At 35.3% G+C, this 26,594-nt stretch overlaps 1 protein-coding gene across 1 annotated transcript in view; it reads left to right on the top strand.

The window, feature by feature from the left end:
• The window catches only part of LOC106133884 (bifunctional heparan sulfate N-deacetylase/N-sulfotransferase), a 102,234-nt gene extending 77,406 nt beyond the window's left edge, over positions 1 to 24,828 (top strand). Inside the window, exons 8-16 of the mRNA XM_013333740.2 lie at positions 76 to 253; positions 1,991 to 2,236; positions 6,827 to 6,989; positions 8,945 to 9,127; positions 12,343 to 12,563; positions 14,808 to 14,963; positions 18,156 to 18,272; positions 20,454 to 20,636; positions 22,726 to 24,828. Coding sequence (XP_013189194.2) covers positions 76 to 253; positions 1,991 to 2,236; positions 6,827 to 6,989; positions 8,945 to 9,127; positions 12,343 to 12,563; positions 14,808 to 14,963; positions 18,156 to 18,272; positions 20,454 to 20,636; positions 22,726 to 22,945 — 1,667 coding nt within the window. The 3' untranslated portion in view covers positions 22,946 to 24,828. The remainder of the gene's footprint in view (positions 1 to 75; positions 254 to 1,990; positions 2,237 to 6,826; positions 6,990 to 8,944; positions 9,128 to 12,342; positions 12,564 to 14,807; positions 14,964 to 18,155; positions 18,273 to 20,453; positions 20,637 to 22,725) is intronic.
• Positions 24,829 to 26,594: the final 1,766 nt, after the last annotated feature.

The raw sequence follows: 26,594 nt of genomic DNA, 5'->3' as shown, positions 1-26,594 counted from the left end.
TAGACGTGATTATATGTATGTATGTATGTCATCATTAAGGATCATCTCGGTAACTCACACATTCGTTCCTCGTAGGCACTCGTCTTCACGAAGAGGACGTGGCGGCCCTCCTGGCTTCGCAGTCCGCACTGCAACGATTGGTACCAGGGTTCAAATTCAACCTGGGCTTCAGTGCCAAGTATTACCATCACGGGACGTCGCATGAGAACAGAGGAGACGACGCATTGTTGAAATATAAAGAGCATTTTACATGGTAAGTTAAATTATCGTCGACCCAAAAACTATTTCTGTTGACTGGGAAAAATCCCAATTGGGATAAGTCCACCATTTTACTTATTAAATATACTTACTCCAAGAAAATGTAGTCAATAATGAAAATGTATATTTTTTATATAAAAACAATGTATTCTAGCACCAACGCGCCATAAGTCAAGCTCTTTGCAATGTCAACGGTACAAAGGCCCAGTGCGACACCCACTTTTCACGGCTTATCTTTATTGGTAAACGGACTTGTGTATGTTCTTGTTGTACGGCGGGATATTGCTACGTATACCGAGCCTTATTTCCTAGATAACCAGTTTTTTATATAATAATCTGGGAAATGAGCGTGACTTTAGATAACGGTGTGTGCATTATTATATTAGACATACTCGTAAATCATTTTAGTAAGAATAAAGAAACCCAATTTATAAACCGCCATGGCACGGTATTTACGACAACTTTATATTTTTAGTTCGACTGTGGTTGCAATTGAAATGCACACGATGCGTTCAATTTTCATATTAAAATGCGGAAACTCGATGCCATGCTGTATGAAATGATGATGTTTGGTTTGCTTGTGATCCGACCTTGCTAAAGAGGTAAAAGATGCAATAAAAAAGTGGGTTTCGTTGTTTCTCTTAATAACCACAACATAACGGTCGGGTCTGTGTGCTATTTCAGTTACCACCAGATGGTTGACTTAGACACGTTTTTATACCGATATAACTCGCACATACATATAACTCACAGAGGTTCAATGAACATAGTAATTACTTCTGTAGATACAACGAGTAGTGCATGCGAGTCTAAAATCTAATGGTCGCCATCCGCACTTAAAATTCAGTTTCGAAATCCCATATTTTCCTTTGCGAGCTTACGTGTACCCTACGTTTGACGACGAAAAAGAAACTTTACGATACATCGCAGCACGGCTCCGAATATTGATTCCTCCTTTTTCAATATTCCGTTTACAAACGTTAACAAGCTCGTCACACATGTACTTACGTTACCTTTTGAAAATATGTTTACTAACATTTGTGTATTTGTACAGGCGAAACCTCTAAAACGATATTTTGTTACCGGCGGCGGCCTTTGAACTTTTAATATTGGTTGAAGCCTTTGAATTTTAAAACGTTGTGTATTTTAGTGCCAACGGATACCCGTATCGCGAGTTAGTTCCCAACTATATAAGGCCAGTCAACAAGTTACACTGAGCAATCAGTTCAGCCACTGTGAAAATTGCTCTATTATTGCGATCACTCTATTCGATGTTCGCTCGACTTGACATTTGGAGGGTTACCATCCGCGATTGTTAGTTACGATTTTAATATTGCGCTCAGAATGTGTTGTCGGTTTGTACAGCCCGCCCCCGCTTCCGAGCGGCGTTAACGACTTATTATTTTGTTTGTTTATTAACATGTAACGAGCTTGACGCGAACGAAACATTTGTCTTTTTGTGTGTCCGTATTGTTGGTGTTTTACATAAACGTGTTCCGTTTTGTGTAAGAACTTAAAGTGTTAATAAAAAAAGTATCTGCAAAATAGACACCAGTTAATTCAGAAACTGTATATTCCGTTGAGTTTTTACGACGAAGCGTTTGAGACTAAGTTGGTTCACTAAAACAACTTCGGTTATAAACCTTTATAGTGAATTAACCTACGACTTTAAGTTAGATAGGTGATTTCACTTTATCGACAATTTTATGTAAATCATTTTTTTTATTCCTAGGTTCTGTCACATGTGGAACCACCAGCAGCCGCATTTGTACACCAACGTCTCGCAACTGGAGGCAGAGATGATGTTGAACAAGCAATTCGCCATTGAGAATGGCATCCCCACTAACTCGTCGTACTCCGTGTCTCCCCACCACTCGGGTGTGTACCCAGTGCACGAACCACTGTATGAAGCCTGGAGGAAAGTGTGGGATGTCAAAGTCACCAGTACTGAAGAATACCCACATCTAAGGCCGGCAAGGTGAGATATTTAATCAGTTATGTGTTCTGTGTACAATTCGTTTGAGCATTGATAAGAAAATCTTTGAAAAAAAAGCACACGCGCTGTCATATACTTACTCTTTGATAACACACTCCATAAGAAAGTCATACTTTAATGATTCAAAATGTGAATACATTAAAATGTTTTATTTAACACGCGCCATTTTCGAACGCGAACTGACACCCGTTTAAAGTTTAGGATTTTGTTAACTGAGAGAATCTAAACCAGAATAATCATGTTTATTGCACTTGGCGAAATTCCTATACAAGAAGATGGTTTGGTCTTATACTACATGTACTTTCCAATTATTATTCATTCAATAATTACTGCCGCGGTGGTAGAAAACGAAAACGATACGAACTTGTGGACACTTAACACGCAATAGAATCCGAGAGATTATTTCGAACTTTTTTTGCTTACTAAAAACATTACCTGAGTAAAATGTACTCGTAATTGTTTTATAAAGGAAATTCTCGCCGAAGATCGTAAAAGGCGACTAAGGTAAAGGCTTAAAAATTTAAGTTTCTACTTTAGGCGATGGGCTAGCAGCCTGGTACTGTCTGAACCGTCTTCTTACAGACGTCTTCTTCTCCGGGAAAGAGGCGTGATTCATGTATGTATAAGACAATTTTCGCTGAAATTGATCTACTTCTGTGTCGCTGTCTTTCTTACTAAAGGTCGTGTCTGTCATATTTTAAGAGCTGCCTTGGTACTTATGATACACGTTATTTTAACTCCACACCAAGTAGATCAAATAGTGAAAGGATTCTAGATGAATCCCAAGTTAATTGGTTACTTTTCATACATACAATAAAATTACGCCTCTTTCCCGGTGGGGTAGACAGAGACTTAATCCTTCCATTAGCGTTTTCCTTGATCTAAAAGCGCGATAAAATTTATACGAATAAGTTTCAACCACAACCAGAGGACGAAGCAAAGCAACAACTTGACACAACCCTTTACATTGAAATTCCAATAATCGTGCATGTTAACTGCACAAATGATAATGTTCGCAATAAGCCTGGCATCGCATTCAAACTAGTTTTGACCACAAACGGTTACGAAGATGCAACAGAGGAGCATCTCTCGACGCAACCACAGACAATGAAATTCCAATAATTGTGTTACTGGCAATATGCACATGCAATCGTATTGATTAGGGCTCGCTCGGTGCCGTTTCAATCTGCGGGATTTGTATATAACGTGCGGCGAAAAAGTTAAATTTGATATGCACTTTTTGTTTCGAGTCTAGAACTATTTTTAACACTCGAACAAAAAAGCTGTTTTAAACTTGACTGACTTGGTATCATCTATCATAAAGGAATGCACAATTCACGAGGTATTTTTTATTAGAACAGAACCACTACATATCTATTCCGTGGATATCGTAAAAGCTTAGGGTAAAGTCAGGATAGATGCCGCAGTGGGATAGGTGCCTCGTTTTCTAGAACTCATATTTCCCAAATAGCTACCTACGTTTTAATAAGTTAAAACGGGAGCGAAGTCTCCGCACACCTCAATCCCTGCAAGTGCGTCGCTGAAAGTGGACGTATTTCTCTCGTGTGTGCAATAATCTCCGCAGCTAACGTGTCAAACAGCTCGGACTTTATTTATGTAAGTATTTACAGCTTCATAACTTTACAAGTACTAATACGTTCCATATAATTTTTGTTATACCAGTACACAGGTTATTAAATTACACATCCATATTAAGATAGTTGTTGTTTTGTGTTTATTTTATTAAAAATATATAAGGGCATCTATCCATATCAAAAAGGATAGTTGCCTTGATTTTTCGCGGTATAGGTGCCCCTAACAGTGTCTATCCCTCATATCTTTATACATTATAAATTAATATATTTTCTATGTTTTATAATTTTTCTTGCATTAGTTTTTAGATACCTAGCATACAAGAAAAAGAAACACCTTCAAAATTTTTGGTCGAAGCATCACCAATACCACAAATTCCTTTAACAATGTCTAAAAGGGTAAAACAATCTGCAGATATTCTTAATACAGAAGAAAAAAATAAAAAAAAGAACTATACATATTGCTGAATGAAAAAAATTACAAATACAAACTATGTTAGATAAAAAAAAAGAATAAAACTGAAAAGAAAGTAAAAACTAATTAAAACAAGACTGATACTAAAGGAAAAGGAAAATTAAAGGAGGCAAACAAAGAAACCAAAGATAAAGAGCGAGTTAAGAGAGTTTATAAAAGAAAAAGGAGAAATATTATAAAGATGACTACAGTGAGACTGATTTTAGTGAGAAAGAAAATTATAATTAAGTTAAAGTAAGTAAAGGAAGAGGAGCTCAAAAAAGACAAAGTATTTATAATTCAAGTAGTGATGGTGGAGATTATCCACTAATTAATTGTAAAACGAAAGGAAAGAAAACCAAAGGTTTACCTGTTAAGAAAACTAACAAAGACAAACAAAAAAGCTTTGAAGATTGAAACGAAATAAAAAGTTCACGTAAAGGTTCATTTTAAGTTCAAATAGCAAAACTGAAGATAAACCAGCTACTTACTCTAAAATGATAGAAGAGAAATGTAAAGATTTGTCTGTGAAGAAAAATAAGAGAGAAAAGCACGGTAGCTCTAAACATACAGATGATAATAATTGCATAGAATGCTTTGACAGCTATGAAAATACAAAATCGAACTCCGATTGGATTCAGTGCATTTCATGACAGAAGTGGTTGCATGTAACCTGCACACCATACAAAAATTATTGCTCAAGATGTGGAAAAGAGAGATTCTGAGTACATGTTGATTTTTAAACTTTTATTACTTACTATTAAAAATTGTTCATTCTTTATGATTATTTTACTTGAAGATAATTTACATAACATGTTGATTGATATGCCTCAATAAAACAAATTTTAATCATGCATATTTCTATTTTTTATTCCATACGGCATCTATCCCACACCATGGGCATCTAACCTCCTTAATATTTTCATGGCGGGGCATCTATCCATATAGGGTAGGCACCTATCCTCAAAAAATGGGTCTGCAGAAACTCATTTTTTGCCCAACCAGTAATTGCTAGGCCATCTAAAATAAGCCGTAATGTAAGAAAAAAGACCAAATAAGTAATATTGAAAGTATTTTGTAACGATATTTTATTAGATTTGAAATAACAAGACAATTTCAAAAAGTGAGGCATCTATCCTGACTTTACCCTATAGACTTGGGAGGCTCTTGTAGGCGATGAGCTAGCAACCTGTCACTTTTTAAATTTCAATTTCATCATAAAGCCATAAAGCTGAACGTGGCATTTCGGTCTTTTCAAGATTGTTGACTCTGTCTACCCCATCAGTAATATAGATGTGACTGTGTATGTATTTCTTATTAAAAAAAAAAATTCTGTCTATTAGATTCTGTAAGTATTGATAGAAATCAGACCAGCAATAAGCACCTAGTTCTTAGATAGTCAATCGATTTTAGGCTTTGATTATGTACCAACAAGTAAATTCACTTTTGAAAAAATATTCTGAAATGTTAATTTATATAATTGCTGCATAATTTAGGATTCGCTACCAAAATGTAGTTGGTACGTAGTTGTGTACGACTACGACTAGTAGGAGTACATTGTGGGTGAGCGGTATACACGTCATACGTCTAACTTCACTAAGATAGGACTAATGCCGGAGAATTTAATCTTCCTCGTTGGTTTAGTGCCCTGGCGTATGAAATGTATGCAAACGTGCTTGCCGTCAGTTTGTTTAATGTTATTTGGCGATGTATGACCAATAAAGATACAAATTTTAATTCAAGTTGTTTCAATTTTTTTTACTTGTTGGCTTGTTATTCGATTGGCTTATATTTTTTCGCCAAAAAATACAAGTTATATAAAGTTATATAAAACGTCATTGCACGTTTTTTATAACTTGTTGCCAAATGAAGAGTTAACAAAGATATAGACATAGCAAAATTTTAAAGTCCTTTTCGTGAAAAACTTTATATTTGCTTTACATACAAATTTTCTTTGTCATTAAATATTCATTCCTTCAGTTCCCGGGTCAAAGTTTCAATCCAACGTAAATTCTACTCGCCCAGTGCGTTGCCACTTGTCATTGCTTCCCTGAAGTCCCTTCTACTTCAGATAACAGTGCACAAGGGGCACTTCAGCCAGTGAGACATTGTCTGCGCATTCGCATTGGGTATCGTTAGCGAATGTCCACTTTTGCGTGTTCTGCTTGCATCAAAAACTGTGTGGAGAAACATTTAGAATATTATTCTCTTGTCGTATTGTGTGTTCGTCAAAAACTTTTTTTCGAAGTAGGGTTCTAGTTATCATCACAATCGTGAAGCGGATGACTCACTCATACGAAGCGATATCTGTGTGGTCTCTGGATTCGATCATGGTTGCTTGCATGCTTGTTCCTACTTGTTAAAAGAGATCTAGCTTTTCAATTTCAAAGTGCAAGGAAATACAACACCATCAAAAGATTAAACTGGACCCCAGGCCTCGAAGCATTGTAGTGGAGGGTGCAACTACGAACTCGCAAGGATTAGAGAAAGAAACGCTTAGAATTAATTCTTTATTTTTGTTGCCAGGTTACGCCGCGGCTTCCGCCATCGTGGTGTGATGGTGTTACCTCGACAGACTTGCGGTCTATTCACACATACGCTCCTACTGGAGAGATACCCGGGGGGTAGGCAGCGGCTCGACCGCTCCATACAAGGCGGCGAGCTCTTCCAAACTGTCATCAATAATCCGGTGAGTCGCTGGGTGACGTCATTGATCAATGTCATGATAATATTACCCTGAAATTGCATAATATTCACACACACGGTCCTAATGGCGCGGTACCTATTAGAGACAAATTTCCGGTGAATTTGAGTAGGTGTTTATGCTGTTCACTGTACAATACTATTTTATTAGAACTGCAAGGACCACCATTTTACTATGTACCTACATTCAAAATGTGATACTGTTCAAGAAAAACGACCATCAATTCTTTTCTTCACTCCTCCTACTCCATTTTCCACATAACTCATGGCAGTCTATAGATTTCACGCCTAATCATACACAGGGTCATATTCAGGGCGATGGCTCTTCCAGACTCTTATCAACAATCCGGTGACTGGCTGAGTGACGTCATTGATCATTGTTGTGACGGTATAACCCTGATACTGCGATCTTTTATCGATATTCACACATACTTCTCGAAACCCAGTACCTATTACAAATCCTGATTATCTATACTTATACTATTCATATCCATACTCATACTGCATAAATATCAATGAGAAAATGTTTCCGTTTAACTATATATATTAACAATATTTATGAAAATTTGCACATATACGCACAGTTTAGAATGTTGAAAATGATACAGAGTACCTCCAGTCTCGGAAACAATACTGTTCCCGTGGGGTCCCAAAGCCGTGGGCAAAAGCTGTTTGTGTAAAACGTTTTTGACATATATGCATTTATATACAGAATGTCATTTTCATAGATTCATTGTATTGATAAAAATCAGTAAATTACTTTAATAAACACATTTAACGCAATATTAAACGAAGTTCGTTTAAAATTTCAATGATGAGTTCATTGCGTAACTTAATGAAAACATATTTGAAACTGAACACCGATATCATTATTTATTATTAAATATCGAGACCAAGCCGTTATTAATGGATGATTGCGGGCAAAGCACTTTACAGTAAACCACTATTATATCACTCTGAATAAAGAGAATTGTGTTTGTGTTTCTGAGATTTGGTTGTTAAGATATTCAAACTTTGATAGACGTATTCAGCCAAGTCACTCTTTGCAAAAATTACACACGTTCATCTTTTTTCTCACAGACTTTGATATAATGGATTCTCAATGAATATAAGTTAAACAATCTAACACACTAAATATACCTAAACCAATTTTAACTGATTAATGTATAACACGTAATTTTCAAGGTCATTTTTAGACGTTAATGCAACTTAATATACGGGCATGGAGGCATGGATAGATTTTGTAAAAGTGTTGTCAAGTGATGATTTCATTATTATTAATTTCAATATAAACTTCAATATATTCCGTATTATTGCGAAATAGTAACTTCTATACTTCTAGGTGAATCCTTTGTGTGGCTTAATGTATATCGAAGCATAGAACTATCCGATTACACTCAATTTCACCCTGTTAACCGTTACACGCTTCATCAACTGCTTGCATAAACCATCCTCAATTTTCGCTCGAAAATGCCGGCGGCTGGTTATTTTTATTAAAGTCTTTATTTTATTTAATCCGTTGTTAATTATGCGCCTGTAATTTCGCAGTTGCGTAACTTTTTCAGTTAAAAAATGAGATGGTGTGCCGGTTGAGGTTCCCTTTTATGGACGGTAAATTTTTATGTAGGTCAGGTACCTTCTGTAAATAATTATTTATGGCTGTAAAATGAGCAATGCGCTAGACTACATTTCTCGGTAAAAAAAAGAATAAAACATTCCCCGTCTGGAATTCGGCAGGTACAAGAGGTACAAGATTACGTAACTAAAGGATTTTTGGGAAATTGCGAATGAAACTATACGAAATTGGAATACCATGAAACAGATTATAAATTATTGGTCTTATCTTTTCATTAATTTCAAACTTCGATAAGTAATTTATAATATAATTATAAACAAAATAAATAGAATAAAATAAAATGAATCATTTTCGATTGTCAACAGATCAACGTGTTCATGACGCACATGTCAAACTACGGCAACGACCGCTTAGCGCTGTACACCTTCGAGTCGGTGGTCAAGTTCCTCCGATGCTGGACCAACGTCCGCCTGGCATCGGCACCTCCACTTGCACTAGCAGACAAGTACTTCCAACTGAGGCCTGATGAATTGAACCCACTCTGGGGGGTAAGTTAACTATGTGACATAAAATGATCTGATGATGAATTCACATTATTCCGATTTAGGCGGTTATTCCGATCTGATAACCTAGTGGATCCGTTTTATTTTAATCATTTCCTATTCCATTCTGCTCCCCCGTTTCAAAATTGAAATTATTTCAGAGTAGATCAGATGAGATAAAAATGTCGTGAATTCGTGATATATATTATGTAAGTTTAGTTCTAATTACATTCGCGTCATTAAAATTCATCGTGTATTTGTATGTAAAAAAATGTACTATAATGTAGTATAATCAGACCCCAAAAGACACTTTATGATTATTCCCAACGTACCTAGACTCAGTACCTACATACATTACCAAATATTATTACGTTCTGAATGTTAAAATACTGTAAGTACTTTAATTATTTAGTTATAGAAATAGATTTCAGCAATTCCTGTTACCATTTCATACGAAACGGCGAGATTACATTTCACAGAAATAGGTAACTAATTTCCTAGGTACAGAGTACCTAGTCGATATATCTTATTTCAAAGCAATATGTCGTACACTATTTTTTTCCCCGCAACTCCGCCCGTATTAAACTAAAATTCCCATTTTGCCATAAATTACTTTAATTTAAGATTTAATTAAAGTTGTTTAGGCGCAAATAAATAGTCTGTACTATACTGGGAGTTGGCACAGTTTCTCATTTATAATGTTAAATATGAAAAGTAATATATTTACAACAGTAATTCCAAAATCTAAAGAATTCTGTGAAAAAATGGAATCTACATTCATATCTCGCAACTGATTCCCGTAATTTCTCTTTAAGCTAGTCGAGTTATGACCTAAGTACAGAATTTATGTAGACTATACTAACCATTATGTTCTAACCGATTCTTAATATTAGTTTCCGTGAACGACACAAGATCAGGATGTCTGACAGATAAAGATATTTTTCACTTTGTTTAGTTACATAATCATTTACAACATCAAATATTAAAACTAAAGGTTTATTAAACTCATACGGAATCGTTTATTGTGTAATAGTATTGATTATATCGTAATAGTTATTATAAATTGTGTCCTTTAAACCATTATATTACTAACACCTCGTTGACAAAAAATATCTCTTTTTCGCAACATTGAATATAATGTTCGCACTAATATTTTAGGATTTTACTAGAACATTTTCTCTCCGGTAAAAATTATCGTCTAGTTTATTATTAACGGCTTGTAGCCATAATTAAAATGTCGTGAAATATCTTAGAGCTAACGTTGCGAAGTAAAAGGCAAAGGAACGATTTATCTCCTTCAAGCTGCAAGACTTCCTTTGTAGGAAAACATTTTCCACGGCGCGTCTTCATATTTTGGATCTTTAATTCTGTGCATAATTCTAAATGCCTTGTGATAAAACGCTTGCCATCTGTTAAGCGCTATATAATGATTAACTTAACATTCCTTTTACCGTGTTTTATCAGGTTTCGTATCTATGTCGTATTGATGTTATTTGATAAGCCGATCATCATAACGTTGGCTTAATCGTTTCTCACAAAGCTTAATGCTATAGGTAAATTCGTATAAAATTATAACAAAGACAAAGAATATACGACCTTTATGGAACCTCAAATAACAAAAGTCATATTGTAAACAAGTATTCATGAACGAAATGGCTATCATTGTGTTGTTGTAAAATTGATTATGAGCTATTATAATTGTAACACTGTCAGTATTCAGATTATTTATGGTTATATAATTAATCAGGTTGGTTACTTCAATATCCATAATAGATTAATCAGCATAATTAATAATCAATGAATATTAATACGTTAGGCTTTCGTAGCGTTGAACGTTTTTATGGAAACATTTATGTGTAATCTGTGGTCGCTTAGCATGGGGTCTTAACGCTTGTTTATACTAACGGGACTTTATAGGACATAATTATAATTAAAGTAACTCATTATGGGCGGCCTTATTTTGTATCGGTAATTATTTATCAACCGCCGTAACAACTTTGCACTTGGTAATAAACAGCTATCGGCCAATTTTATATAACGTACGTGCAGTTTCTTGTATGAAACATTAAGTCTAGGTAGAGCTTGATTTATTAATCGCATAGGAAATCACAGGCTGGTTTTTTCCATTATCCACTATTTCTGCATACAGGTTTTTGGGTATTATTAAAAATTTTTAGCATTTATACTTTATTGCAATGTTTACATAAACTGTAATATGGCATGCTTCTTTCGAAAAAAATATAAGATATCAATTAAAATGCGTCATAAATAAGTTACACAATTTTATAAGATCAAAATAAGCCTAACTTGGTCGTACATAAAAGCCCAAAAGATATTCTACCGAGTAGAAATTTTGCACATATGCATGTCATTATTCCAAAAAATTATATGTTATATTCTCATAAAGTTCCGAAATGGTGGCAAGTATAGACAATGAAAGCTAAAACAAATAGCAAAAATGTGTGAACGAGCGTATATATTTTATATTACATTCCTTTCAAGATATCTAGGATAAAGCTGAAATATGAAGAGGAAATTGGAAATATATTGTTTTGTGGAGCACGAGCGGTCTTTATTGTCAGAATGAAATCAATTTGAGTTGAAGTTTCCTGTTGCTGTGAAACCGACAGTGGACTCGCCGAGAGTCCTCGTTAGAAGAAGTGGATCTGATCTTTTGATTTGTGCAATTTATTGCCAATAATATCTATATCATTGCGTTCGAGAGTTACTCGGACTTTCTCGTTGCTACTGCATCTGATGGTCTGTTGAGATTACACTTACAGAGTGTATAATTTGAAATTGTTTATCTGTTGACAGTAGTACAATAGTTATTTTTATTACCAACGTTCCATATAAATAAATCTACCCCAGTTATGATTTAAAATTTTACCTCAGACTTAAATTTTATTTATATGTATGTACCTATGTATTCTATAGCGGTTTAAAAATGTACATCTCTCAAGTTTTATTCCCGTAAATTTCGAGTTTATTTTTGCTGTGACTTCAATACACCTTTATAGTTTTATTTTTATAATTTATCTATATACCTATATTATTAATTTTGAGCTTGTATCCTCCGTGCTAAATGTTGCAGTAGAAAGTGCTACCGGGAACTCGCAAAGACAAAAGAGAATATAACACGTCTTGAAATTTAAAGTAAGCTCTGTGTATGTGTGTGTGTGTGTGTGTGTGTCTTATTATTATTATTTTTTTTCCTCTAGAATCCATGCGACGACATAAGACACCGACGGATCTGGTCGAAGAACAAATGGTGCGACACCCTGCCGAAGGTTCTCGTGATCGGGCCTCAGAAGACGGGCAGCACGGCGCTGTACACCTTTCTCGCGATGCACCCAGCGCTGGTGCCCAACTTACCCAGCCCCACCACCTATGAGGAACTACAGTTTTTCAATAACAATAATTATCTCAAAGGATTGGATTGGTGAGTTGACGCTTTAGATTGTGACAGATTTTTTTTCAATACGTGCTTACTGGCAAAAGTACTTTAGGTACTCATCATACTGTGTCACAAATAATCTACGAAAAGGTGAAGTTAATCGATATCAAAAATTATATTAAACTGAATGGAGATTTACTAAAACAAATGGAGATAAGTAAATGAGTCATTATAAATCTGAAAGAGATAACTAGAGAGCTATTTTTCGCTATTGGTTCTATCAGATGTAGCAAATAATTTTACATTTCTGTTTATTATACGCCTTAAAAATCCAGAAAGTAAAATATAGTTAGAAAGCAATTTTAGAAGGCTTTTTTTACCTACGGGCATTATCACAAACACAGTAATTGTGCCGTCCGCCCACATAACATGTACAGGACTCTATAGCGAACATTTTTCATGCTTCTAACGAGTTATTGAATAATGAGGCGCGTTGTATCTCTCGCAATACGTTTTCTATAAAAGACTTCGTAATTTTTGTCATCGTTCCTTCCTCCTCGTTCGATAAAGAGCGTACAACGAACAAATTATTGAAAAATAAAGCGAACTCGACACACCTGTAAATTACATGTGAACATTGACAATTTTATTACGCTGCGAAATTCAAGCAACAAAAGAACGCAAGCACTGAAATATGTATTTAATATCGAATCAGGTGTTTGGCCTGGCGCGCTCGAATTCTACACGAACAATTATTAATTTAACTTCAAAAATTTCAAACATTTCATCAACACGTGCCCTGACCGAAAGTAGCGAGAATCAATTTCGTACCGTATCGGTGTATTTTATTAACACATTTATGGTTCACATTCGGGCATGAAACTAAAATAACTTTGTTGCCTTATATTTGTATGGGGAGTTTATTCGTTGGACGATTGGAATTGCGACCAATAGAACGTCAGTAGTAAAACGGCGACGCCGTTCAAATGTACAGTGGATCCAATCAGATGTCTTGCACGGGGCAATTTCACGGTTTTTGATCCCTTTGATACTTTGTCTCCATATTTCAATTTCATTGACAGTGTGAGGTGAAATGTTAAAACGGATTTTCCACAGGGGTATTTGATAAACAGGTGGTATGAAAAGATATAATGTGCAAGAAGTACACCGTATATTTAAGAAATCTTTAAAAATAAGAGATTCTAGCTTCAACCTTATTCATACGAATTTAAAATGAAATTTCAATAAGATATTCAGTGAAGATAAAGATCTGTCTTTTCTGTCTCTTTGTAAATAAAATTTATTCTTCACTTTGATTTCATTAGCATGAATTACCAATTGCCATATTGATTCAATGTAAAGCTTGTCAATGTACTCAAATAAAGTTTTCTTGGCACCACAATTAAGTTCTCCTAGTAACAAGGTCTCAAAAGTCAGATACGAGTCTCCTATCCCTCTCCTGGACCGTAGGCGTAAGAATACCCTACCAGGAAACGATGATGACAGTTTTCTTCACACTCTATATATAGGAAAGCTTTACACGTGATCCATCTTGTGTACGCATACACATGCAATCTCGTCGGAATTGTACTCGTATCATAAACTGTAGTGCGGGGCCGCCGCGAATCCATCAACCTGGGCCGATTCAAGTGCTCTCGATTTTATTATTACACTCGCAATACATGAAAATATTGAATCTACGTCCGTCGATATTGAATGGAACGAAATATGTTTTGACGTCGAATAAGTCAGAATATTTGCTAGTTGATGTTTTGCTGTTTGTGTGTTCCGCTCGTCGTTAATAAAGAATGTAACTGTAAATCGAAACGTTTGGGTATAGACAGATGTTAAATGGATTCGCAATATTGATCTACGTGTTTTATAGAGTATTTCGTGTACAAAATAACAATCATTGGTCTAATAGTGAACTGATTAACTTCGTTAATTTCGTTAAACATTGATAAAGTTAACCAAGAATGGGCCTTCAAATCTAAACAATATTTTGAAACTGAGTACTTGATAATAGGTACCAATGCGCTATGACATAAAAACGAAATCGTTATTTACTTATCTTCCTTAATAATACAGCATATTTTGCTGTGGTCTGCCTTAGTAACGTGCATCGATTTCAGGAGACTCCAGAGGCTTAAAATTTGACATATAGGTTCCTTATGAAGATTAGGGGTGTACTAAAGAGAAAATTACCTGAAATTCCTTCGGTATTTTTCGTTTCGTTTTGCGTAGGTGATTTTTATATTACAATATTTTATATTGTTATTTTTCTGCCAGGTACATGAACTTCTTCCCGCCAAGTCTCGGTAACTCCACTCAGATGACGTTCGAGAAGTCTGCCACGTACTTCGACGGCGACCTGGTGCCGCGCCGAGCGCATGCGTTACTACCAAATGCTAAGGTCATCGCTATACTCATATCACCGTCCAAAAGGTACGTTTCATTGTTGAGAAATTTCTTTTTGCGTGTGTTTTGTCCAAAGTTAAATTATGCTTAAGTCTGACAACAGTAGTGTGGTTCCCGTCATTTTATAACTAATAAAACCACTCCACACGCAATGAATGTTCATCTAGTGCAGCTTTAATCATGACTTCATGTGGGTAACATCCCCCTGCAAAGATTGCGGAGGCCTGATGGGAATCAATAGGTGCACTCCGGGCTCTCTCCGGAGAGGTGAGGATGTAATCAGGATAATGACCAGGATGAATGAAAAGACTGATAACCGTAGAAAACGTAAAATCTACCTGAAATCATTGTTAAATTTTTAATGTCGAGGGCAAATAATAGTACTTTCTTGTGGTGTTGGCTTAAATGAACAGAATAAAGTATTTTCCCACCGACTGTACGATTACATTTTGATCAAAGTACGCTTATGCGTTGCACTACACATGCGCATATATAAATTAAGACAGACAAAATAACAGTCAATATATTCCGACCCCCTCCTCAGTAAACCAGGGTTTTTTATCCCTGACTGTACATGACACCTCATTAAATAAATTGAAAATAATGTCATCAAACAAGTGCGCCTATACAACAGATTGTATAGGCGCACTTGTGTATCAGAATACAAAATATACATTCACACAGCTGTGAAATAATCAAACACAGAGATTGTACCTATATGTCAATAATTGAACAGAAATGTGATACGTATTTGCTTTGTGTGGTGTGGAGTGAGGTTTCTAAGGCACCTGTCTGCGCAAAGTAAATGCACCCTTACAATAGGATACAATGCAAGACTTGGGTTGATATTTGCTGTGATATCAAGTATTAAAACGTTTTAACCATTTGCACAGAATAGTAAATTGTTTTATGTGGACTAATTTGTTAAATTATATAGTTTGTTCTAAGTATCTTCTTCTTCCTCCTTAATCCCAGGTAAGTACATCCTAACCTCTTTTGATTGTATCATGGTAAAAAATGCACTAGATGAATGTGCGTATTCCTTTGTGCCCGTTTTATTTTTTATTATAAAGTGACGTAAACATGAATATTGTAATATTCAGTTATCAATTGTTTTTATTCTTTGATTAAAAATTTATTCGAAATTTCACTACAAAAGCTATACAAAACCAATATTAAAACAACGGCGCTTCCCCGAGCGTACCCTCTGTACGTAGGCATTATATTATCTAGCTAACACAGTAAATCACTTCTCCGGACAGAGTTGCGTCAAAATTGGGGACCATATCTCAGAGTGGCGGAAAATTAAGGGACGCACTTTTATAAGGCGTTATTGGGGCTTATTGCGGACTTATTTTCGACTATATAGATTGTATTAGACAGCCGTTTGGTACATTTAGTTATGTTATACCTTTTCGTAGACTTGGTAATAATATATTTTTAATATAAAAGGTGAAACTTATATATTAATGCTCGGCCAAAACCACTTCCTTATAAATTTTGATAAGGTTTATGTCTGCTTAGGGCTCTCCATCGAAACCATAGCGGATCGAAACTCAATGAATAAATAAAATACAACACATTAAGCTTTAATTTTGTTGCATTTGTTGCATTATACTTTTTTTAAAATAATACAGGTAAGTATTAAACGCGATTGTAACATGATTCGAAACGTCCCAAATAAAATATGATACGTTACGTGCGCGTTAAATACCTGCATTATTTATAAGTAGTAGCTTTATTAAAGTTCGTTTATTTGTAGGTAAACCACTAGTTATAATGTTTCTTCTGGAGTATATGTCGGAACCGCTGTCAGAATTCCTTTTTCCCTTTCACGATCTACGGAATCTTTCATAGCTTTATTACAATCAATAATGTTACTACTGCCATATCAAATAAAACTGGATATAGTGTTGAAATAACAGACTGCGATCCATTATAAATAAGCCGTCGTCCCGTGAACTCGACTACTCAGAGAAAATGCCGCAGCCTGAACTTTGAGAAATGTCGACTTAATGTGTTTATTATAAATATATTCTGTTTCAAATGTGATTGATTACGCTCTTGATTTTCTTATTGAAACTAGGTTTAAATTTTAATAAAACTTAGGTACTGTACTCTATGATCAACCGCTTCGGCTGGCGGTTTTACCTATATATAGCCGAAAAGCTGTGTTCACTCTGAACTTCATTCCAATGTTTTCAATAACAAAATAATACTTTTTGTTCGATGATCGAATATATCACTAGGTCGGCTAAGTCGGCCGGAACCGAAGGTATTATTACAAAAATATTCACAAAAATTAACTAATATACCTACTAGTACTAATACTATTAATGTGGTTTAATATCACTTTCATTAGGTATATAAGTATATTTTTGTGATTTCATGCATTCCATATGTTTTTTTTAATAAGAGATATGAATGTATATAACAAATTAATTTTTTGATTAACTATAATCAAGTCTTTATCCCTTACGAGGTACACAGAGCCAACAGCTTCACAGAGACTTACGCCACGTTCAGCTACAATATAAATTTATTTTTTTCCTTTCAACTAATATGTTGTTTGTTCCTATGTGTGTTATTGTGTATATTTCTGTGAAATATTTTATAAAGTATTTTTAAGTTTACGGAACCGTACCTTACTGTAGGCTGGGAAAATATTGATTCAATCTATTCTGGTCTCCAAACAGGCAATTTCGGAAAATTCTAGGGCGAATGTTGATAAAATGATGTTGATTTAGTATTTTTATGTTCGTTTTTTAGAAAAGTTTCTATGAAAAGTACGAAAATTATATTCTGTTCCTTAAAATATAGGGCAGTTTTATATGTTACCAAAATCACGTCTAGTCAATTTCCCTATTAACAGTGGCCGTACGGCAGTCACTCTACTGTTATTGACTTTCTTCTTCTTATTCATGTGGTAAAACCGGATTCCGTCCTCCTTAGTTGACCCAACTACCTACTAACCACTATCATTGGAGACCCAACGTAGACGTAGAAACTCCAATGATAGTGTAGCCAACCCCTCAATTATAACTTTAAAAAAAGTTGATCTACTAATCTCTACATTGGGCTTAAAGCCTGGCCAAAGATACATACATACATATAATCATGTATTTATCTTTTGAGAGGGTTATCAGAGTCAACAGTCAGACTGAAAGGACACGTTCAACTACAAGGCTTAATGATGGAATTGACATAACTTGTTCCCAGGGCGTACTCGTGGTACCAGCACATCCGATCGCACGGCGACCCGGTGGCTAACAACTACACGTTCCATACAGTCATTACTGCCAACGATTCTGCACCAAAGCCACTAAAGGACCTCAGGTAATTTTTTCATACGATATATTTACTGTCTCTTTTAGTAAGGTGGGCTCAGGAAATAGTGATGCCACTTCGCTTTAATTAGCCTATGGAAGATGGTCTAGGTATCTCGTGAGCCGTGTGTACATAACAGGCACAATCCTGCCTGATTGAATAATGGTTATTGTTTCATACGAATCTTTATTGACCATCCTACCCTTTTTTATTAAACACTGACAGCTGCCCATTTAAGGACAAAAATTTTGTATGTGTGATGTAAAATTTGATTATTTTAAATTGAAAGAATCTTATTAACATATTTATTCTATGAATCTATGAACTTAAGCTGTTGTAATTTGACATTAGCCTAGATGAAATTCCCTCAGGAAATAAATAACATTTAACAGGGTTAAAATTAAACAAATGAATCTGCTCGCATAAGCTACTTACTACAGATTACATTTTTTTTATTATTCGCAAGCAACACTTCAAAGCCCATAATAAAATTGTATATACTTAAGCACTTTTACTTTTATTCAACCCATGTGTACTTAACCGCTTACGGGTCTCCTTCCCTTTGACTAAGTACTTTTGTTTTCAAGTTTAACTTTGGATGCTTTAGGAGCGTTTCGTTTTATGAGTACTGAAAAGGGAAATTTAAGTGCCTGAAGTTATTTGTTCTACTTGAATAGTTGTTGAATAATATTTTTGAGCTGATTAAAGTGGGTATTTTGAAACTTCAAATTAATTTGACGTTACCTAATATTAGGTTTAAATATTGTTTGTTTTTGCTTGTTTTTTATATATCTAAGCATAATTCTATTATACTTGTTAGTACTCGTATTATTAGTATGCAGACCCTTAGAGACTATTCTTCGTAAACATTTGACCAGACTTACCAACAAACCATAGCATTAGTTAGGACCAGGAAAAAAAAGATCACTGATAGAATTGGCAGGCACAATTTACTATGTTAATAAATTCGACAAAGACATAGCTGTGAATATAAATAGACACCGCTAACAGCTCTCGCTTTTATTATTCACAATCAAGTCTCGACAATCGGGCTCGAGTGTCTTCCAATTAGAACACTACACACTAGCGATTGTTAGTTTTCGCACTCAAATCATGCCTCGACGCCGTCACAGGATTGGACAATAAGAAAAAGTAGACAAGATAAAAAATGCAATTTAAAAAATATCCTTCTGTAGCGAACGCGTTTACGAGTTTCTAATAAAGAATTGATTCCGTATCTTCTTGAAGCGGCGCCATCAATTTGTAATAAGGTATCGGGCACGTTACCTCCCCAAGCCTTGTGTTTGCAATGCAAATGCTGTCTTGATATTGTATTTACATTAATTTCATACCAATTATTTTCACAATCGCTGTCTCCAAATAAATTTCATACAAATCATCAATTCTTCATTGCGGGCTTAATTGATCCTTGTTTTAATTGAACAAATTCTCATATAGTGTTACTAGAAGCAAAGATAATGTGTTTTCTGCTATGACTCGTAATAATAAGTAATATTTAAGTCGATGAACTTAGCATCACTAGAAACCACATAAAAAGCGTTTCACAAGTAGACTAAGACCCTCTTATAACTTGCAGCAAGAAACTTAGAATGATATAAATTGGAAACGATAAAAGGTACCTTGATGTTGCAGACAAAGAAATCTATTCGCGTAATTTACATTATCTGATCGATAAAGTATCGAGTTCCCAGTCTGTGCTGCGTTTGATCGTAACTTCGCCTTATGGATTGGCCACCAAGAACTGGGTCGCAGTGCACTGCACAGTTTCTTCTAATGTTTATGCTCTTAAGAAACTAGCAGTAGAGAATGCATTATGCATCGAATGCCTTTACCATAATTGTTCGATCAATTTATGTGTGAGCAAGTAAATTTGTAATAAATTTTAGAACTTTTAAGACGCTTTTTTGTGACGCCACGTAGTGGGTGCCAGGAAAACACGATATGATATTTGACAGTTTGATATTCATTTCAGAACCATTTGCTTTATTGAACTGGAAAAGTTGAGCGTTATAATTAATTTTTCACCTTCATTTCATCTGTTTAGCACGTCAGGCCAGGAGTTTTGTTCAAGTGATCCCTATTAGTCAAAACTTAGATTGATTGTTTAAAGATTGTTAGTGATATTACAATTTTCTTACCAAACCATATAAATGAGAATGTTTTACTCAGGAACCGCTGCCTCAACCCTGGCAAATACAGCCACTACCTGGAGCGGTGGCTGGCGGAGTTCAGCGGTCACCAGCTCCACATCATCGACGGTTCTCTTCTGCGTTCCGAGCCCGCGTCCGTCATGAACTCGCTGCAGAAGTTCCTCAAGATATCGCCACACGTCGACTACAACCGGCTGCTCAAGTGAGTTACCTTTTATATACTGTAATGTCCAGCCTGTAGTAAACACTAAGTATTCTGGCGAGTATCCTCCTAAATCTCTTTTATTTATACAACATTTTATATTTAACAAACATTTCATAAAGGGCTCAATATGAAGTAGCCTTATTTATCCAATTAACTTATGTTATTGTTAGTCATATTCTGTTCAATAAAGAACACATCGTATTATTAAATTTTAAGCAATAACACTATATACGAAGTGCACGTGCTAGCAACGAGAAAAATTTAATATCTGAACTGGAAGAGCCTCGAATCCTGCATAATCAAATATTTTATAAAGTTTAATACACCTAAATTCAAATATAAATTGCACGTTTTGTGTTCCGCAAAATGTAATTCATATGTAACATGATGAATGCTAAGGTAGACAAGTGAAATGATACCAAAGAAACGTAAAGCGAGGAATGATCCATCTAGCAGCTAAAAAGGGTTAATAACATACGAAATATTTTTGATTAGTTAAGAAAACAGGAACAAATGTTTGACAAATGCTTCCTTTACCGGGCTAGACGGTGTGAAAAATGATGTGCGAACCAAATGGACATTAAACTAAGGACGCCAAAGATCGGAAAATATTAAGAGAAATGTCGGAAGGCGGACCCCGGGCCGTGAAGAAGAATACTACTCGCTAAAATTTAAGGAGGTTTTCACTTTAAGAAAGGTGATAACTTAAACCATGTGATTATTTCATCAAAAGATAGTGCGTTTTGTTTCAACCCGACACTAAGTAATGTACCAATGAGAGCATTGTTGAATCACAACTGAGTTGTAAATGGGTTTATCCCGGCTAATTAGTGCGACAATGCCGACCCCGGCCGACTCGATTGACATTGTTATGGTAATTGGCCCTGAAACACTAATATTGCATCCCCGGAATAACAATTAAAACCGATGTAATACGTACGTGTATGAAATTTTAATCTTGTAAATATTCACGAACCCCTTCTGACATAGCCTATGTAACCCAGGTTTAATTTATACTAGCAACCCGTTCCGGCTTCGCACGAGTATTTCAGTAGATGTATAATGTTGAAACTTTTCGTAAATAACCCATCTTTTTACTGTTTTAAATAAACGCAAAAAATGGGTATTGTGGGTTATCCTTAGAAGACAGACATATACCACCGCGAACTTTTTTGTAGATCTATTAAAGAGGTACAATTCCACCATACATTGTTTTGTTATAACTCAAAAGGTTTTGGCAGCGCTCTTGGGGAAAGCTCCTGATCGGCTTAATTTTTTCCGACCTTTTGAACTAATATCGTTGTAATATTGGCAGTTTATACAACACCTAAACTTACTATACACTTAAACCTTCCTCAAGAGTTGCTCTATTCATAGTTGAAAACCGCATAAAAATCCGTCCCGTACTTTTCGAGTTTACCGCAAACAGACAGACAGACAGAGGCGGCGGGGGACTTTGTTTTATAATATGTAAATAAATATCAGGATAGGTGAAATACCATCCTATTTAGTAAAAGATGTCAACTTTTGCAGAAGTTATAAAAATGTTATGCGAGTTATCAATCTCATTGATTTGTTAAACTAAGTAAATATCTTTTATTTGCATTGAACCATAAAGGGAAAGAAGGTTTATGTTGGGCATATACATAATATTTTATATTTTTCAAATAGGTATAGTAAAGTCCGCCGAATAAATATCTATTTATGTTAGTAAAGAAACTCATAACATAGTGACCTATTAATTCGATTCAATGTTACAAATAAAGAAATTACGTTTTCTTCGAAATAATACGCCCAACTGGAGCGTGGCCAATATTAACTGCGGCCGCGTCATCTGCCAAACGTTGTTTGGTTTCCGAAGCAATGTTTACGGGCACAAATGTGTTTATGAGTACAAAAACCTTCACTGAAATCCAAAGCGGATAAAAAATAGGTCCTCAGTGCAATCGCCGCTCGGTTCGTGTGTCAGGTCCAGAAATTCGAATTCATTTTGCAATCCCGCTTCCCGACCGCACTAGTACGTGGCAGACGTTACAACTCGTGTCATAAAATGAAACAGGAAAACTTACATTGAATCTCTTTGCAGGTTTGACGCCAAGAAAGGTTTCTACTGTCAAGCGGTGAGCAACGAAAAAACGAAATGCCTCGGCAAATCCAAAGGTAGGATATACCCGCCAATGAACGAGTTATCTGCTAAATTCTTGAAGAAATATTACACGCCTCACAACACTGCATTATCCAAATTGTTGGTGCGCCTGGGCCGGCCCGTACCGCAGTGGCTCAAAGACGAACTGTCCAACGGATAGCATACCTCGCAACCGCATCGGTTGGAACCAAGCAATCGGCGCAGGCTGCTCAAAGTCTGCGTCGTCACCATGCCTTGACCAGGTCCAAGGAATGGCCTCGCCGAAGTTGTGAACTACGGCCGTAGATCGCGCTACGCATTGTTGTTTTTCGAAGTGTTTCGATGTGAGAGTATCCTTGTTGAAATTATCTTTGTCTATCAATCCTTGTAATATAATGTTTTATAGAGTGATATTATAAATGACTTAATATTGTCGTCTATTCGCGACGAGAGTCGGTTAACATTATGGTTTAATATTTTTGTGTAGAATAGAGGGCGTGTCTGCGATTCAGCGAACCAGTTATTTCAACTTTGCTTGCCTGATCTTGTTGTTTCGTAGCCATATTTTTATGGAAGCAAAGTTTCCGGCAGCTTGTTTTATTTTACTGTCGGGTTAAGTGCTATTTGTTACAATATTGCAGATATGGACTCATTTAATCTTTGTCGATATGTTTAAGTAGTTAGTTAATTGAATAGCTTCCAGTCCCCGCAGCATGGCACGAGCGACTTACTATTTCTGTTTCGCTTTTTATTATGACGTGAATCGCGACAGCGTTAGTTTCTCGCGCGATAAAAACAGCGTCGCGCGTGCCATGCTAGGCGGGCAGGAGATGTCCCGGAAATGAATCACGTGTAACCCAATGTATGCTATTTATTTTATGCCATAAATGAATGTTTAGTTGTTTTAAGTTCGCTACAAAAAAGCTCGACATTCATTCCACCATGTAACCGACTAATCGGGCCACGCTTATTTTACATTTAGTGTTTAATTTTTTTTATATATATTTTTTTAATATGCGTACCTGATGCAGTTTGTAATTTGGTAGTTAATTTTGTACGTTTCATATCGAATATTTAGAGCTAATTTTAATTTGAACAATGTCTATGTCTGCTGTGCCATTTAATTTTATTACACTAACGGCACTAACACAGATGAACACTTTTATACTTTCTGTATAAGTACTTATATAAGTTACAATGCATATAATGACAATAGAACAAGGAACTAGTCTTTTTATAATTATTTTTTGTAGTTTCATCATCAAATTGTGGGAGCAGTGACTTCTGACATTCTGTTAAAGTACACATATAACATCATTTTGTTACCGTTTTAGTATAAGAATTTTTAATATACATATTTAAAATATGACTTTATATTTAAATAAATGATATCAATGGTGACACAATGGATGAATCATAAATTGTATTTGGTATATATTTTGATATGGATGAATTTATTGGCGAAGGTTTTAGGAGACGAGATGTAAACAAGATCAATTTATGGACATTAGTTTATTTTTCTCTTGTAATAGATGTCAGTAGTTAAAACTTAAAGTTTTTTTTCTCCCGGAAATAGAAAAGTACAGAAAGTTATATCATGAAAATTATAATTAATATAGAGATAATGAGATTTTATAATCATTGCCGCAATGTTTCCATTTAATTTTTTTTCGTTAAGCTTAATTCGTGGAGTTTTCATAAATTTAAACTTGTACACATAACTATTGTGTATATGATGTCTTACATTGAGTAGGAAAAATATTGTTCATACAATATGCGAAGACATATTTAAAACATGAGAAGCGCATATCAAGGATTACATCCTAGAGGGCTAAAGGGCAGATTATGTTCCTACGGGACGGTTGTGTTAAATCTGGCAATAACTTAATGTTACGTTTTACTCGAGCAATGTAACTCGAGCAGTCGAATTTTATTATAATTCATTTTCAACGATAATTTAATTTTAATTATTAGGTATTGATTAATGATTAATACAGCCAATAATGACTGCTCTTAAAATGTGTTCTTTATAAGAAACTACACATCACTTATTTTATTAAATGATTTAAAACAATGTTTAGCGTTTTTATTTCTGGGCTGTAATATCTCTAAATGAGTTTCGAGGTGATGTATTTGCAGGCCCGACATTTATTGCTGGGGCGAGGGGGCTATTCTGCTCTGAGAAGCTAAACTGGGGGGCATTTAGAGAAATTGTGGCCGTCGGAATCCGCATCCCAGCGATATTTGTACGCGTAACGCTGCACCCAAGTGCAGTTTCAGAGAAATAGTCTCGCCGCTAGCCTCGAGCGCCTTGAAAAATGTATTACCTCCCAGCGTATTGTTCGATACGCCATGTGCCCGCCCGGGAAATACTTTACATGCAGCCATAATTTTCGATTTGAGCGGCTGCATCCGTAAACAAAGTGCGATGAAAGCCGCAAATAAAATAGCTATGGAAGCGTTCCCGACGCCGAGCTATTTCCTTTGTTTCGTTTTATCAACTGGTTTAGCTGCTCATTAGGTGGAGAATCTGCAAATCAAGTCCCCTATTTTACAGCTGATGGATTGAATAAATTTAAATGGAACAACCAAAATTAAAAAATAATATTCGTTAAAACAAGCAAGAACTTAGTTTTTAAGTTCGTTTGGAACTCATAGCTGTAAATAACTCGCTGGTATGGGACCCTTTGGGAAAACTCGTCTCATCCAATCTCACGGTTACTCTGGGAATTTTCATGCAATATTTCAAGCTAACTTTACGGGACAGAGGTTCTTAAAAATTAAAGTCTAGAAAAATAAATTCCTCTACCTAGTTTCAAACGAGATCTAAATCATTAGTCTAATCCCTATTAAAACTAATAATTTGGATCTCGTTTCAACCTCCCTTATTTCTAATATTACATAAATTGTAAGTTTGTATCAGGGATCAAATATAAACCAGTTCAAACTAGCGCCCCTTATCTTTTGTACTAGTATTTTTTAATGGAGCAAGATGTGTATTTTTCTTTTTTAAGAGAAAAGATGCCGACCTCAGTAAAACAATGTTTCCCTTAAAATACGTTTTCTTATGAACTGTTACATAACATAGTTCATGTGATAAATTTTAAGGCGACTTCTTATATTTATCAACCTATGATTCTAGAAAAAAATGGTACTTATACTCTGAGTATAAGATAGAAATAGTAGGTAATATTATGCTTTTACGAGGCCAATAGTTTCAAAATCACTTAAGCCACTTTTACTTACACACACTTCTTCAATTATAACAATTGTATGTAAGTAAGTATTATGTATGTATATGTTACAGTTAAAACTAGTTTTTAGTTAGAACGCGTTTTCCCTAGTTAGAACTAGTTTTTACTAAATGCCTTTGTTAAAACTAGAATTAACTAATGCTCAAAATTAAATATCAGTTAAAACTAGTTCTTACTAGACAACACGCGTTTTTCCGAAGAGAGCCAGTAATAACTGTTCCGACCAAGGTCAAAAAGGTGTCTCTGCAAGAAAAATGGTTGCCTTTGTAACTCAAAGTGCCACGATAGTTTGTCTTGTAATAACAAGTAGATCCTCATCCTTTTTATAGATTTAAGATTGTTTAATTTTTATATTGTATGACAGAGTTGAAAGGAATGAGTGTCTTAAACCACTCAGTGTGCGAGCGCACACTGAGTGGCTTAAGATTGAGAAAGGTTTATACTGACACAAGCACTCGAATCCTCATATAAGGATTTCAGTGCTCGTATTAAGAGACTGCTCACCCCATGCATAGAAAGTACATACATACATATAGTCACGTCTGTATCCCTTGCGGGGTAGACAGGGCCAACAGG

The sequence above is a fragment of the Amyelois transitella genome, chromosome 7 (assembly GCF_032362555.1).
Source record: "Amyelois transitella isolate CPQ chromosome 7, ilAmyTran1.1, whole genome shotgun sequence".
NCBI lineage: Eukaryota > Metazoa > Arthropoda > Insecta > Lepidoptera > Pyralidae > Amyelois > Amyelois transitella.
This window is presented reverse-complemented; position numbering and strand designations above follow the sequence as displayed.